Here is a 16,451-nt window from a genome sequence, read left to right on the forward strand (position 1 = left end):
GCAGTCCCAAGTTCAATTACCCTACACCCTCTGTGGTCCCCCAGAGCCTGCCAGGAGTTAGCCCTGAGCACAGACAGGTGTGGACATTAAAAAAAAAAAAGGACAGGAAACTGAATCCCATGATAATGGCAGCTCTTTCCTATCTTGATTGGAAACAATCTCTATGGTGCAACTGTCTAAGGTCGTCAAACAAAGTTGTTTTTTTTTTTTAACCCAAAGTTTCTGTTTTCAGGCAGCTCAATGGCTGAGTCTATCCAATTACCTGAAATATTCCTTCAGAGTGTCTACAGAAGTGATTCTGTAGCCCTTTAAATCGAATTATCTATGGAAATCTCCTCAAATAAAAAAATCAATCATAGCAATTAAACCTAAATTTTATTCAATCTTCAGCAAAGGCTAATTCTGAGCTCAGATACCACGGATCTAAGTATGACAAGGTGCGTGTCCTGCAGTTGCAGCAGCACTGAGAATTGGAACCAATGGTGGGAATCAGCGTTAGAGTTAAGTTGACTCTTACTGGTGATAGGAGTTGCATTGTTGGGGGTATCAGCTCTCAGGTACTGAGTCGTCTGGGTTGATGGCTGGGAAAGTCCTTGAGAACTGCTGCTGGCACTGATGCTGCAAACAATTTTCAAGAGAAAATATTTGGCGGGTCAACTTCAATGAGAAACTTCCTTTTTTTCCACAAGTACAAAATGCATAAAGTCATTATAACCAAACTAAAATCCTGATGGAGATTATAATAATTCAATGCTGCATACTGAAATTTAAACTACCTCATACTATACGCTTTCCACTTCTACCTCCACACTAATCAAGCAGTGTCTTCAGACAACACTGGTAATAGTCCTGAACCTCACACAGTGATTCATTATGGAAATCTGAACCATCTCCCAAGAGAAGATGCAATCCCAAGAATTAGACTGCTTTTCAGAAAGGGCCATGAAATGTAATGATTCAACATCACATGGCCTGCAGAGGAAGAAACATCAAATCAAATCTAACCAGATGTAACAACATGCTTAAGAGCTTAGGAAGGTTCAAGATGTTTCAAGTTTGCTTGATCCCATTTATTTTGCTACTTCAATTTTCCATCCTATCTGGAGAATTAAGACAGATTACAATATCTCCAGTATCTGGTGGGAATCACCCAAAGGACCTCAATCACACAAGCCACATGCTCTACCAAACTAAGCACGTCCTCAGCTCCTACACCCTATTCTTAAAATAATAAAGAAGACCCAGAAGATAGTAGACTCAAATAACTGCGAACCCTGCATTCAAGATTACTACAAATGAGTGCCTTTTCAGTGGGCTACACCCCGCCCAAGGGCGTATTTCAGTCTGTCTCAGCGCCTGTAAATTTGGGGTGGTGCAGGAGTTTAGAAATAAGCAGGGAGAATGGCTCCCACGGGAGGGTGCCATCCCCCCTCAGGACAGAGCCAATGGAGACCCCCCCCAACTCCTCTGAATACTCAAAATCTTTTTAGTCACTCACCCTCCTCCCCCTACCCCCTCCACACTAATTCTGGTGATTGAGAAATACTGCACGATGACCTTGATGAGTCTATGCATGTATGAGACAGTACAATAAAAAGATGGGAAGCATGAACTTGAAATTGAAACTCTGCGTGGCACAGGATCGGGACAAGTTCATCTTCTGAAGCCTCAAAACCCTCATAGACAGAAGGAATGTAAAACTACCCCACAACAAAACTGCTAATGAAATGACACACAAAAAACACACAGGCAACGTATGTGAAAGCACTACTTAAATATTACCTGTAGCCAAATGATGGCTGGATTAAGCACAGAGACATCAATTTACTTATGAGTTATTGTTTCTCTCTAATCACAGTAGGTGGCACTGTTACACCATTACAGGGGTTAATTTGTCCCTTTTTTATTTTGGTGACAGGGATCAAACACAAGGCAGGTCTTCTACCACTAAGCTGCATCCCTGGCTCTACTTTAGACTTCTTTAAAAGACTAGGAGCACAAACAAAGACATTATAAGCTAAGCACAATATTGAACAGAGAATAAATCTTCTGTGAAAACCCTAATTTGCTGCAGTAAAAAGGTAGTCAGGGATCTACTCCTGAAACCCATTAACGTCCATTTTAAATCAGTACATCACAGGAAGTAGAAAATGAAAGAAAAAGAGACATTTGCTAGCGCTTAAATATTTTAAAACCACACTAAATAAATCCACTTGATCTTCATAAGCAAGTGTGAGTACTTATGAACGTATCAACCCTGGAACTCTGGGCTAAGACCATCCTTCTCCTTCAGAGCACTTAATTTTGATTTGTATTTTTCTTTTGTGTGTCACTCATTTATTTATTTATCCACTTAGCAAGTGTCCACTACTTGCCAAATGCCGTGCTGGCCGCTGGGGCTGCAGCAGGAAGCAACAAAGACTCTATCCCGGGGAAGCCTGCATTCCAACTGGGAACTTGTTTAATGTCTGTCTCGCCCAGGCAGACGTTTATAAACTCCTTGAAAGAAAACAAAGTGCCTGTTGATTCGCTCCCCCATCCCCAGCACTGAAACTGGTGCCAGCCCCAGTAGGCCCCAATAAGCCTCAGTGAATAAATACATGAGAGCTCGATTAACACTAATTCAGTCAATGAACAGAGGAAGCCATACTTCCTCAAGACAGACATAAGCCAGAAGGATCGGCTACTTCTGACATATATGTGTGTGTGTGTGTGTGTGTGTGTATACACACACATGTATATATATCTATATGTATACATATTCAAAGAAACAAAGAATTATTGGTGTAAAAAAATGTTCTGGGTCTCTCTCTCTGCTCCTTCTTTATTCAACACCCACTCAACCAACACCTCTTAGACAAGGTCATTAGAAACAAAGAGAAGAGAACCCGTCACCTGTAATGACAAGGATGGCCGGGTACAGGAGATCGTGGAAAATAGTCATGAAACAAGTTCAAGGATTCCATGAAAGAGGAATGAATTTTCCGAAAGTCACAAACTGGAAACTATAGCATGAACAGGCTGCAGACTAGTCCCTCTGTGGCAAGACTTCAGAGTGAATGCAGAGGAAGCCTGGCCTCTCAGTAACAACACACCTGACACAACAGAGAGATGGGACGGAGTCGTTTGGTGTCAGGAAAGAGCACGCCACACACATGGGCTCCAAATGCCCCTGGTATATACCCACCGCAGGCATTTTTATTCTCTGCCTCTACAACAAGCTGTACGTAACAGGACTCCAGCTCCTTAGTACCTAAAATAAAAGAATTTTACAACTTGTCTAAAAAATTTGACGGAGCCAAGAGTTCCATCCAGCCTCACCCAGGCACAGCCATGAGGGCTAAGAGGAAGAATGAATATAAAGCACACAGAACGCGGCCCAACACAGAGCAATGCTTTACACAATTAAAGCATTAAGCTATTACAATAAAATTAAAGTGCTGAGTTCTATCAAATAATTGAGAAGATGAAGTTATTAAGTTATTCTCAGCTATTAGAATGAGTCCTCCCTACTGCACAGCCCTGGTCCTAGCAGGGCAATCCTGAAAAGGTTATTTGAATTTGTCAACCCTTTATATTTTTTAAAAGGACAGTCTCATTTCTGAAGGAGGAGACTATGTCAGAAAAGTAACACACAGAGGGAAAATGTCTGTTATGGTATTGATAGGCAGAAAACGGTCAATAAAATGGTGGCTGCTGTTATCTGGTGACTGTATGCAGACAGAGAAGCAGCAGGTGTCTGTCAGATGCTAGCAGACTCTGGGACAGGAACTGGGGCCAGCATCGTCAATGCGCCTGGCTCACAACAGACAGTGGCTAACAGAACAGGAAAGAGCTGAAGAAGTTAATCTGTCACTATTAGGCCAGTGCAACTTTCTGAAAACAAAAATTAAAAGGCACTCTCTGTGCACATATAGTGTACCAGAGCTATGCTCTAAGAATTCACAGTATTGCTTCGCCAAACTTCACAACAGCCCTATCTGTGTGATTTCATTATCCTGTCTTTACACGTGGAAAAAACAAAGACATGAGCAGGCTATATAATTTACTCTAGATCATAAAGGAAAAAGAATTAAAGAGAAATGTGCTCTCGCGAGAATCTCTGCCCTTAACCTAGGCCAGCATAGACTAGGCTGTATATACCTGACAACTAATACTTGCATTCAGGGAATGTCTGGAAACCTCTGCCTAAAAACTAAAAAAAAAGTGAAACAACAATTCCTGGGGAATATTATTTCTGCAAGCAGAGGATTTTAAGTCCCACAGAATCTAAAGTACCTGAGCAATTCTGGCTTCTGTGAATTGTCTTATAAGTCACATATCAAACACTCTAGGATAATGCAGTTCCATACCAAGACAAACTTCTAAATATCATGTACTTCAGTGATGAACAACTTCTATCTCATTTGTATCTTCTCCTAAATTTCTAACAAAATATTCCTGTTATCTCATTTTCCATTCAACTGATTCCAAATACCATTCCTCTTTAAAATCTAAATGTAACTAAAACACAAAACATATTCTTAAACAAGTCACCCACGGATCTCTCTCATAATAACCCTTTTTCTCTTCTTTCTATACCCAGATACGGAAAGTGAGACAGCGGGGACAGGTAAGGAATCCAACCAGGCTACCTGTTCCATATGTTTCTATTTTCAACCTCAATGTTATTTACAACACTGAGTAAGGATGGGACCTTGGCAATAAGACGACACATGGCATCCTGACAGAAAAAAATCTTCCAATCTTTTGGAAGGTAAAAATTTACAAAAAAATAATTACAGCAGGAAAAAGCATATTAATTGCTATCAAAAAAACAAATACACAGACAGAAGCACAGAATCAGAGTAATCATTTGATGGGAGTCTGTATCACTGTATCACTGTCATCCTGTAGTTCATCAATTTACTCGAGGGGGTGCCAGTAATGTCTCCATCTGTCCCAGCCCTGAGATTTTCACAGCCTCTCCTTACTCATCTTTCCCAACGATTGGAGGCTCTTTCAGGGTCAGACGAAAGAGACTCCCACTTAGATGCGAGTCTAAGTCAGGATAAAAAAAATGTAAGTCAGGGTCTAGAGATGGCGTGGTGGCAAAAGGGCCTACCTTCCAAATGTGAGGCCATGAGTCTAATTCTCCACATGGCCCAAATACGCCCAGCACGATTCCGGCAACTCTCCTGCCTGGAAGCCCCAGTGCCACGAGTGTGCAATCTCCAGACTAACACCTAAGCCTGCAGCTCCCAGCAAGCACCATGCGTGAGTACCCTGTGCAAACACCCTGTACAACCACATGCATGACCCCCACCAAGCACTGCAACTGACTTTGTGATGACCTCCAGTCACCACAACAACAAAGGGGCGAGGGGTGAGGAGCACTGAGTCAAGGTTCCACAGGTGCTGGAGATCTCTGAGAGCCAACTCCAACACAAGCAGGAAGGGAATGTCTTCTATCAGCGACCGGGCCTCACCAAGGACGAAAGCCAGCACTGTGGCTGGAAAATAAAACTACTATCTTCAGCTTTCTTCTCACCCTCTCCCGGATCTCCTGCCCTTCCTGTCATCTCTGTCCTGCGAGGCTGGAAAAGCCTCTCTTGGATTCCCACACTATGCTATGTATATCACAAGCATCAATTTTACTGCCTTTTCTAATTATGGGCTAATGTCAGAGATGAAGTACTTGAAGTCATAAGGTCTATCATTAATTGTTTTATTCCCAGCATCGAGCATAATATCTAGTCCAGTGTACTGCAAAGGCTACATATTAGACTCATCCAGAGAGCTTTTAAGAAAAATACAGATGCCCAAAGCCCCAGACCAAGTGCATCAGACTCTTGAGGAAGGTATAAACTAGAAGGGAGGAACAGGACTATTTTAAAATCTGAAACAGAGTTTTGTCAAAAGGACAGAAGGAAAAAAAAAAGTGATGATTTCTTCTCCACCAGCTAATATATTGTTATTTATTTTAAATTTCACAAACTGAAAAATTTAAAAGCACAGGCAGACAGTGACAGTAACCATGACATCATTTTTCCTTGGGCTTGAGATTAATCACCCTCCCTCTGTCCCCTGCACCCGGTGTGCGTGGGTATGTGTGGGCTCCCATATGATTGCTTTTTAATTTCTTCCCCCAAATAGGAACAATACCTGTCATCCAGTTCAATCCTTTTCATACTATGAAGGTGCAAAACAGCTAATATTATTGCTACAAGAAATATTACTGCACAGCAAACCCCTACACTGATATAAAACACACGTGTAGAGGTGGTTGGAGCTGCATGTACAGGATCATCTGAAACAAAAATAAAATTTACATTAAGCTTCGTAATTAACAATTGCTTCGAGACCCAACACACCGAATAATTATCTTGTTCTTTACAAAATATCTGCGCTTTACGTGTCGATTTTTTGGTTAAGACCAGTAATAAGTAATCCAAGTAAGATCAGTTTCCAGCTGACATCAAGTTCACACAGTTTGAAATTTCTTTTTGTTGTAGTTGTATTCTTTTGGAAAAGAACTCTGGCTAACATGTAATCACAAATTTTAGAGACGTAATGAGTCATCTACTGCAGTGCTGTCCGACAGAAATCTCCCAGAGATGGAAATGCTCCTGGGCAGCGGCCTCGGGATCGGCTTCAGGGACTCTCAGTCAACTGGGCTGGCAATTCAATGTGATGGTGCCTGTGCCTGGCCCCACAGTGTTGGGAGGCCCTGCAGGCACACCTGGCAGTGCCCGGGCACCATGTGGAGCTGAGAAGCAAGCTGGGTTGGCAGTGCCCAAGGCAAGCACCGTAAGCCCTATCCCGGCTCTGGTGTTTCTGAAACGCTCTAGAGTGCTGTCCAACACAGTATCTGGGGCTCTGCATTCAACACATGGAATGTAGCTACTGCAACCAAGGAAATGAAGTTTTAATTTAATTTATTTTTAATCAAAATTAAACAGCCACATGTGGCTCACAGTCACACTGTGGGTAGCACAGATTTATACTGATCTGTCGTCGACAGTTATGCCTGTAGTAGAAGATCAGGTTATCTTTGTTGCCAACGATTACTGACTCTCTGGAGAAGGAATATACAGCAAAGCTAAGAGGATAACTTTTTCCTTTTTGCTTCTGAGGGTAGCAAATTATTTTGCTCTCTCTTTTTTAAAAGATAAAACAGGAAAACAAGACAAGTCATTAAATAACCTGTTTCATATCCAACAGAACAACTCCAAGACAAGAGACAACACAGAAACACAAGACTAGGGGAGCAACAGAGGCAAAAATCACGGAGAGTTAAGTAAGTTTCAATAACAAGTACTAACATCAAAACTGTACCGAATGAAAAAGCTGTGCAATTTGAGTTTCATCTTAAATGAGAGGGGGAAGCACTGCAAGAAACACTGTCGACCTCGTTGGGGGGGAAACTCATGCTGGGTAGGAATGCTGCAGAGAGAGCTAAGAGCAGAGACAGGAAGCCAGAAAGCCACCGCGGTGGTCCAGGAGACAGCGGAGGCTTGGGCAAGGGGATCATAGCGAAGACGAGAAGTTAACGGAATGGGGAGCAGCGCCGCAAGATCTGGAGAATGAACCATACAGAGGTAGAAGAGAAAAGAAGAGCCAAGTTTTGGCTAAAGGAACTGGTGAGACAATGGTACCCCTACAGAAACAAAAAAGATGCAGCGCGGAGGAAGGGAAGTTCAAGAGTTTCCTTCTGTCCAAAGTAAAGCCGGAGGACTAGTGCAACGCTACACAGAGATGTCAAACTGAAAGGAATACAAGTCTGGCATTCTGGTATTCGGTCAGAACAAAAGATTAAAGTTGCAGCTTTCCACAGCAGAAATGACATCTGCCCCTGTATGTTCACTGCAGCACTGTTCACTGTAGACAGAATCTGGAAACAACCCGAGTGCCCAAGAACAGACGTCTGGTCAAAGAAACTTTGGTACATCTACACAATGGAATACTATGTAGCTTTAGGATAGATGAAGTTTGAAATCATGAAATTTGCTTTTAAGTGGATGACATGGAGAGTATCATGCTAAGTGAAATGAGTTAGAAAGAGAGGGACAGACATAGAAGGACTGCTCTCATTTGTGGCATATAAAATAACATGAGACTGACACCCAAGGACAGTAGACACAAGGGCCAGGAAGATTGCCCCATAGTTGGAAGCCTGCTCCATGAGCTGTGGGAGAAGGCAGTTGGAACAGAGAGGGTATCAATGATGGTTGGAGAGATCGTTCCGGATGGGAGATATGTACTCAAACTAGATAAAGGACCAAACATGATGGCCTCTCAGTATCTGTATTGCAAACCATAATGCCCAAAGGTAGAGAGAGAGTATGGGAGAAATTGTCTGCCGTGGAGGTAGGAGGAGGGTTGGAAAGGGGGGTATACTGGGGACACTGGTGGTGGAGAATGTGCACTGGTAGAGGGATGGGTGTTTGATCATTGTATGACTGAAACTCAAACATGAAAGCTTGTAACTGTACCTCATGGTGATTCAATAAAAATTTTTAAAAAATTAGGAAAAAACAATAAAAAAATTAACTGGGAATGTAACAAGATTCTGAACCTGATTCAGAAAGTTAAGTTATATCTTATGTAACAAGGAAGCTTACATGACTCATTTAACTTCAAAAGTAAAACCAATTGACATATCATAAAAAAAATTAAGTTGCAACTTTCAAAAATGCAGAAATGAGGAAAATAATTTTACTTTGTTTAGACTTAAACTCTGAATCAACACTAATGCAGAGACGAAATAGTTTCTAGAGCAGTTGACCAATCCACAGCTTGGATCGGTGACTGTCACAGAGCGTACCAGTGGGCTACTCACCCTTTAGAGGGGCAGAAAGGAAGGTTCCAGAAGACTAGTGCTGCTATTCCACCCATGTCAGCACGATCCTGGGCTGGACAGATCAGTCGAACACACCCTGATCAATTACCTCCTAATTCCAGGCTCAGCATCCACTGTTCTAATCCCTTTGTTCTGTCACCACTTGGTCACCCTTCAGGTCTCAGATGAGATGTCACTTTCCTCAGAAAGCTATCCATCATGGTCTCAAGGAAGGTTCCAGAGGCCCCCCGCCCCAGAGTCCTTAAACACCAAGTGTTTGCCCTGTCACAGCTGGGGGCACTGTGTTATTACCACTGCCCCAGGCTGCCCAGCTCCTCCACTGTAGCAGAAACCCTGGCAGCAGGGTCTGTTCTGCCCACTTTAATCCTCCGTCTACTCAGCACTTCCAGCTCTGAGGATGGGCTGGAAAAATGCACAGAGAAAAAGGAAGGAAGGAGAGCAGAATCAAGGAAGAAACAGGGCATGCGCAGGAGTGCGCGCGCACACACACACACACACACACACACACACACACACACACACACACAGACACTACTCCGTGACAAATAACATCCTTCTGTAGAAAATAGTTAAAACCACGAGTTGGTTTTTTTTTCCTTTTTTCAGTAAAAGACTTTATTTAGGGAAACAGAAAGGAAGGGAGAGTGGGCAGTAACTCCCAGGTTATGGGAAGGGTCTCTTAAGGAAGAACTGGGAATTACCAGATTTTAAAAAAATTGGTAGCAGAGATATTTCCTTCTTCTAAGGAATATCCAATTGAAATCTGGATAATTTTAATTGTTTTTTTTTCCCCTCTGGGAAACGCCTGGCCGTACTCAGGAACTACACATCGCTCAGTCCTCAGGGGCTCTTCCTGGCAGTGCTCTGGAAACTACGTGGAATGGGGACAGGACCTGGGCCTCCTAGAGGCAAAGCCAGCACCCTTGGGCCATTCCATAACCTGACATTATTTTCTTTTAAGCTGCGTTTTTACTGAGATGGAATTAGCTGAGGGTTAAGTCCAGGCCACAAATAAGACCAAACTGAGCAGATCCAGATCTTACACAGATTCACGTTTATATTTTAAACACAATCATTTGAAATGAGGCCCATTATATCACCTCATATAAATTCCTGCTTATAAACTTTTTTCTTCTTGCTTGTAAACTTTTCTAGACCACTTGCTTTATGAATTTTACTTCATAAAATGTTCAATATGCTAACAGTTTCATCTGACAATATCTACAAAAATCTACAAATATCAGTGAAATAATAACATGGTACCACATTTCTGACAAACTGGAAACCACAGGCTTCTAAGTTTCATACAATCATGTCCATTTTTAATTATTTCTCAACCCTAATAGATGGGAAAAAAAGAGTAATACTTACAAATAGTTCTGCTAGTGTTTTTGTCCAAGGGTGAAGTTTTTACTTCTTCAAGTTCTGGATTTTAAAGGAGATAAAAGACATGTTAGAAATTTTTTGCCATGATAATTCTTTTATAATTGTACTTTCTGAATTTCCTCTAACACAGATTTGTACTCTTGCAATACAAAGCAGCATTATTATTCTACTGGTTATTATTATTCACTGATCAATAGTCCATGCCAGCATTAGTAAATGGTGTTCCTTATAGAGGCTCAGTGAAAAGGGATTTGTAGAAAGGGCTAAGGAAATAGTTCAAAGGACTAGACTGTGTGCTTTGCATGTGAGAGCTCTGGACTTGCCCCTGACATCACCTGCTCCCCAAGCATTACTGCAGGGTCCCCAAGCACAGCTGGGAGCCACCCCCAGGAACCATCCCAAAACGAACTAAAAAAAAAAAGAATTTGTGCTGACTGGAAGTCAGAAAAGTCGCATACCTCAACCTTGATGGAAACTCACTCACTATACATTAACTATGTGTAAAGGTTTTAAGGAAGGAGTTCTAAACTAATCTAACAATAATCCCACCTTCATATTAAAGACCCTTTACTTAGCAGTATCAGGAATTACAGTACACCTATTACAGTTATGTTACTATGTAAAGTTTTTTAAATGTAGTAGACTGGAAAACCAGATAGATAACTGATTACGATTATGTAAGAATCACAAACATGAAGTGGCTGACAGGGGTAACTAGAAGCACAACCACCAAATAAAAAGGGTGGTACTCTAAGTCTAAAACAAAGCAGGACATTGCACCAAAGAGGATTTTAATGTTAACTTTTACACACATACACAGATGAGTCAGTTAAAGTAGAAGCCCTTAAGTGTATTTTGACGTTAAATTTATATAAGTCTACAAGACTAAAATATGTCATTGAAATGCTTAAACTATAATTTCATTCTTCATCTGCTCTTTCATCATTAGTGTCCATTTTAGGAGTCACAGAAACTGCCCCGGGGGCTGAGCACAGGTTTTGCCTGTGGGAGGCCAGGACCCCCTCCATCCACAGGACTGCACGCCCACCAACCTGCCAGGATCAATCCCTACTACCACTGGGTGGGACCCATAAAAACAAACCAAACCAAAACAAAAATCCACCTCAATGCAATACAGCATTCTTACTGGAATGTATCTGGAAATTAGTCAGCCACTGTAACTTACTCGCTTTCATAACATTCAGCGTCTCAATTAAGAAATGTATTCAGAGCATATAATAATGAGGCTAGAGCATGGTTTGCACCACTCCGCTATCTGACCTTGGCAAGTTGGTCAGTTTCTCTGGGCCTCAGCTTCCTCTTTAGAAACTGAAAATAATAAGGAAGCTGCTGCCTAGGTCTTGTTGTGTAGGTCTTGTTGTTGTTGTTGTTGTTGTTAAGGATTAAATGGGTGCAATACCCATAAAACACTTGCAGAAGAGAACTCAGTAAGTTTGGAGGTTGACTTCCCCTTTCCCCCCACCCCCCCACTGCCCCACCTGTCAGCCCTACCTATGACTGTAAATTCGAGTTACAAAACATTTATAAATTCAAATTTATAGAATACATAAAGAATATTTGCAGATTCTTGAATATACAAACTTTACTTGTGTAGAACTTAAAAGTGGGTAACTCAATAATCTTCTGTTCTGTTTTGGGGTTACCCCCAGCAGTACTCAGTAGCTACTACTGCCTCAGAGGGATCTCCCAGTAGTGCTCAGGGGGAACACATGATGTCAGGGATGGACCCAGGACCTCCAGTATGCAAAGCACATGAGTGCTCTCTCCAGCCCCTCCATAACTTCTAAGATTCTTTCACCTATATATACATATACACTACTTAGAACTTCCTGTAATTTCCTGAGTAACAGATTACTTAAAATCTACTAACATATATTAAGTACTCACACAAAGTTCCCTAATTTCAGGCACGATTCAGTCCATCAAAATATGTATGTGTCTTTGTAGGCTGAGGAGAGCGGTGAAAGAGCTGGACACATGCTGTGTGTGCAGGATTCCCTGGTACAATCTCTACCACCACATGGTCCCCACTCTACCACGGAGTGCCCATCTACTCCCATTTTTAAGTCCCACAGATTAATCTCATTCTACAGATAAAAGGACTGACTGCTATAGATGCTGCTGTTCAAGAGCTTTCCCCAGTATCCTGCCATGACAGAGCTGGCAGTCCAGACACAGGGCTATGCTCCTGCACAACATTATCTTTGTAAGAGAAACACTAGCTAACAATTATTCTGTGGCTCCCTTCAGGAAACTACCTGACTTCACTCTTCAAACACTGTCATACTACTTCACACTGCTACTAAAAACTGTCCTAGCAATTCTAAAAAAAGATTATGGGAAAAGGGGAACTGTACAGGGCCTGAGAAAGAATCCTTAAGCTATAAGCTACCTGATAACTTGAGGGAAGGGGAGGCCAAGGGGATAATATAGCAGGGAAGGCACGTGCCTTGCCCGCGCCAACCTGGGGTTCAAGCCTCAGCACCACACATTGTCATATGGCCCCCCAAACCTGCCAGGAATGATCCAAGTGCAGATAGAAGTAAGCCCTGAGTAACATCAGATGTGGTACACACATGCACACAAAGAGCTATCCAGTAATAATCTATGAATTTCATTAATTTTTTTTCTCATTTGCAACAAAAAGGTTTGGTTACAAGTAAATCTGCAAATCAATGATAATATCTGTTCCTGATGTCACATCACAGAGATACACATTTTGATAGATCAGGTCCCTGATCTCAGTGGACAGGGAGGTGGCCCTGTGGTGGAATACAGGCCTCAGTATGCCAGGCCCGGGACTGGACCCCCCAGGAAAACAAACAAACAAATAAATTTCTTACTTTTGTAGCACATTTTCCTTCTTTTAAAATTTAAAACTGTAAAATTTTTTGAAGAATTTACTGTCAAATTGAGCTGCATAAGTATCATGACCTCAGAATCTACTTTGCCAGTACAGGAAAGCTCGACCCGAAACACTGTTTAAAAAAAAGAGACAAGAAATTCATTTACTACGAATCAATATTAAGACACATGAAATATTTTAGATCACTAAATTTATTCTTGCCGCAATAAAACTAAAAGTGATAAAAGTGATCACTTACACAAACTACTACACAGACATTTTCAGAGAGCTGATTTTCAGACCAAACTCTTTACAATAAAGTAAAAATTAGCAATAAAGATTAAATCAAGACACGAATAAACAAATTGCTATTTTTAAAATTTGGGTTATAATTTTTAATATCTTAAATTTTATAATCTCCTAAATTCTCCTGCTAAAAGAGACAGTAAGGCAAACCCTGCTTATCTTACCAATCATACAGAACAGTAAGAACAAAAATTACTGGACAAAAAAGAAAACAACTCAAAAGCAATTACGTAATGATCTTAGAGAAGAGACTAACTATATATATATATACACCTAAAAACAAACTTGATAAATTCTCCATTTTTAATTTAAAATGTACTTTTAAAAAACTTAAACAGAGATTGATTTTAATCAATTATTGTGCCAATGGAATACCAGACTGGTGCACATCAATTTTTTTCAATCGTACAGTTTAAGATTTTCTATATATTTAAAATATATCATTCTAGGGCTGGAGAGATAGTACAAGGGTTAAGGCATGTGCCTTACCTTGGCCAACCCCAATTCAATTCCTAGCACCCCACCTGGTCCCTCAAGCACCGCCACGAATGATCCCTGAGTGCAGAGTCAGGAGTAAGCAAGCCCTGAGCATCTGATATGGTGTCGTCCAAACCTCCCCAACCCCCACCTTACTCCCATCCAAATGTCATTCTCGGGCCACAGGGATTAAGGCCCTTGCTTTGAATGTGGCTGACTCAGGTTTGACCCCTGCCACCACATATAGTCTGCAAAGTATAACCCAAATCCACCCCAAAATATAAATATATAATCTATCTGTAGCATTCTACTATCTATGAAAAATATGTGTACTACCAACTCACTTTAGTGACCCATAGAAATCAACCAGCTTTCCTATACTTCCCTAACACTCAGTCAGATCAGTATTTCACCATCAACAGTGGTATCATTATCAGAAAAAGTTCCCGAGTACTGCTCTGGCTTATATTTTCAAGTTCTAATAATGCCCATTTCCTTAAAATCACACATTGTGAGAGCAGGGGTCGTTCTCAAAGAACTGGCTCAGAACCAGGGGGTGTGCAAAGTGACTAAGTCCCAGAACCCAGCTAGCCAGGGGCTTCAGTCAGCCGAAGGAGACAGCTCCTGCCCTCTGGCGGCCACAGGGAGAGATGGACTGAGAGTCAAAGGAACACTGGCCAGCGGGAAGAGCTAGCAACTGGAGGAAGAGCAGGAGGTAGGAAACGAACAGCGAGATGGGAGGGACAGACTGAACGGCAGGCAGGAGAGAGGAAGAGCGCCTTGTGTGGTTCACATGGAGGCGCTGCATGCAATGGCCTGGGTCTCCGAGCTGGCCAAGGGCGAGTCCAAGCAAGAAGGGAGCAGGGCAGCTGCTGAGCACCAGCTGGAGTGCGGGCCAAGTCTCCAAGGGGCCAGGGGCACTGGATGTCACAGTCAGAGGTCAGTGTCAAGGTCAGACAGGCTACTGTGTGAGAACCAAGCAAAGTGCAACCAGACCAGACACGGGGGCCTGTAGAGGCAAGTTTTAAAGGGTAAAGAAAAGAGGAAATGGTGCAAAATAGCAAACTCCTTAAACATCTTATTGCCAGAAAGTAACACACTGCTGCAGGTGAATAAACTGTTCTTTCTGGGATGTAGAAGACAGATACTCAGTATCTTTAAGACTCACACTCACCTGATAAAGTGCGTGGAACTTCCCCTTGAGCAGAAATATTGACCTGGGGCATGTCCATAGCCACAAAATTGTCTACTTGAAATCCCAGTTTATATTCAACCTATAAAAAGGAAAAATAAGCTTGATTCTATGATAATAGTGACACCAGCTTGATTTTACTGTTTGACTTATAAACCAAGAACACATAAAACATAACCTCGTTATTAACAAACCCACATTGTCAGTCTTACTCAATCCCAAAAAGACACTGGATTTCAGGTCTAGAATAGTACCATCAGCATCCTGTAAAGGCTGCCGTGCAGGATTCAGAAATTCTGCTGATGATGCCTGAAAGTTTACTAGTAACAGTATTGTAAATCACAGTGCCTACATAAAAAGTGAAAAGGTAAATTTAAAAAAAAAAAATGAAATCCTGAAGTCTAAAATTATTGACAGACAAGCTTGAAGAGGGAGAGCTGAAGAGGTAAAAGTTGAGAAGTACAATTTTTAATCTGTTGCGAGGGCCATACCTAGCAATACTCAGGGGTTACTCCTGTCTCTGCACTCAGGAATCACTCCTGGCAGTGGCCAGGAACCCTATGGGAAGCCAGGGACTGAACAGAGGCCAGCTGCGTGCAAGGAGGTGCCATACCCACTGGACTGTAATTTACAGACTATCACTCATCACCCATGTCCTCCCTGGCTGACAGTAGCCTAGCTCTGAAGACCTGTGTAGCTGGTGGCTAAAGGTTTGCTCTAGGAATCCACTCATCTCACAAGCAGATCTGAGGTCAGTAGTTTATCACAGAACAGCTAAGTCATATTCCCTGGTCCGGTGTTCACAGTGAAGAAAGTTCACTCTAGGGAGACAGTTTGGCGGTTAGGTCATGTGCCCAGCATGTGCCTGGTGCAGGTTCAAACCCTGGCACCACCCCCATCCCCGAAGTATCGCTGGGTGCTGCTCTGAGCCACCCCTCCCCCACTTCAGACTGCCAGGGGTGGCCCCGAAGGTGCCCAGCACTGTCAGGTTGGCTCAGGAGTTCCCGACACCACATGGTCGAAGCAGTGCCACTGTCTCTTCAGCCCTTGCACGGGGCTGCCAACCCAGTGAACTGCGAGTTGAGTCACAGATGGGGTCCCCAGACTTCCTGCTTGCGAGCAGCTTCCCAGTGGCTCTCTGCCTCCACAACACCCCCCCCACCACCAAAGTTCACGTGTAAATGCAATCCTAGAGCTGCCCCACATGCCAAGCATGATCCCAGCACCACAACCAAGTATGTGACTTTCTGTACACCCCAACCAATCACAAGTACCTCCACCACCTAACGTGACTCCCTGGTGTTACAACAACAAAGGGAGGAAATACAACTTCTAAACTAAAAAGTTCAGGTTTGAATACTTTTCAAATGACTCCAAATCCC

The 16,451-nt window shown here is 42.3% G+C and overlaps 1 protein-coding gene across 2 annotated transcripts in view; it reads right to left on the bottom strand.

Annotated features, from left to right (window-relative positions):
• RYK (receptor like tyrosine kinase) overlaps window positions 1-16,451 on the bottom strand; it is an 83,270-nt gene that overhangs the window by 33,921 nt on the left and 32,898 nt on the right. The window contains exons 3-7 of one of the 2 annotated variants that reach the window (XM_056121350.1): window positions 15,052-15,151; window positions 13,093-13,227; window positions 10,214-10,267; window positions 6,145-6,289; window positions 518-618 (exon numbers count right to left, since the gene is read on the bottom strand). In XM_056121350.1, the coding sequence (XP_055977325.1) occupies window positions 518-618; window positions 6,145-6,289; window positions 10,214-10,267; window positions 13,093-13,227; window positions 15,052-15,151 (535 nt within the window). Of the gene's footprint in view, window positions 1-516; window positions 619-6,144; window positions 6,290-10,213; window positions 10,268-13,092; window positions 13,228-15,051; window positions 15,152-16,451 lie in introns of both variants that reach the window. The other variant, XM_056121349.1, reaches the window with a different exon arrangement.

The sequence above is a fragment of the Sorex fumeus genome, unplaced genomic scaffold, assembly GCF_029834395.1.
Source record: "Sorex fumeus unplaced genomic scaffold, SorFum_2.1 ptg000044l, whole genome shotgun sequence".
Taxonomy (NCBI): Eukaryota; Metazoa; Chordata; class Mammalia; order Eulipotyphla; family Soricidae; genus Sorex; species Sorex fumeus.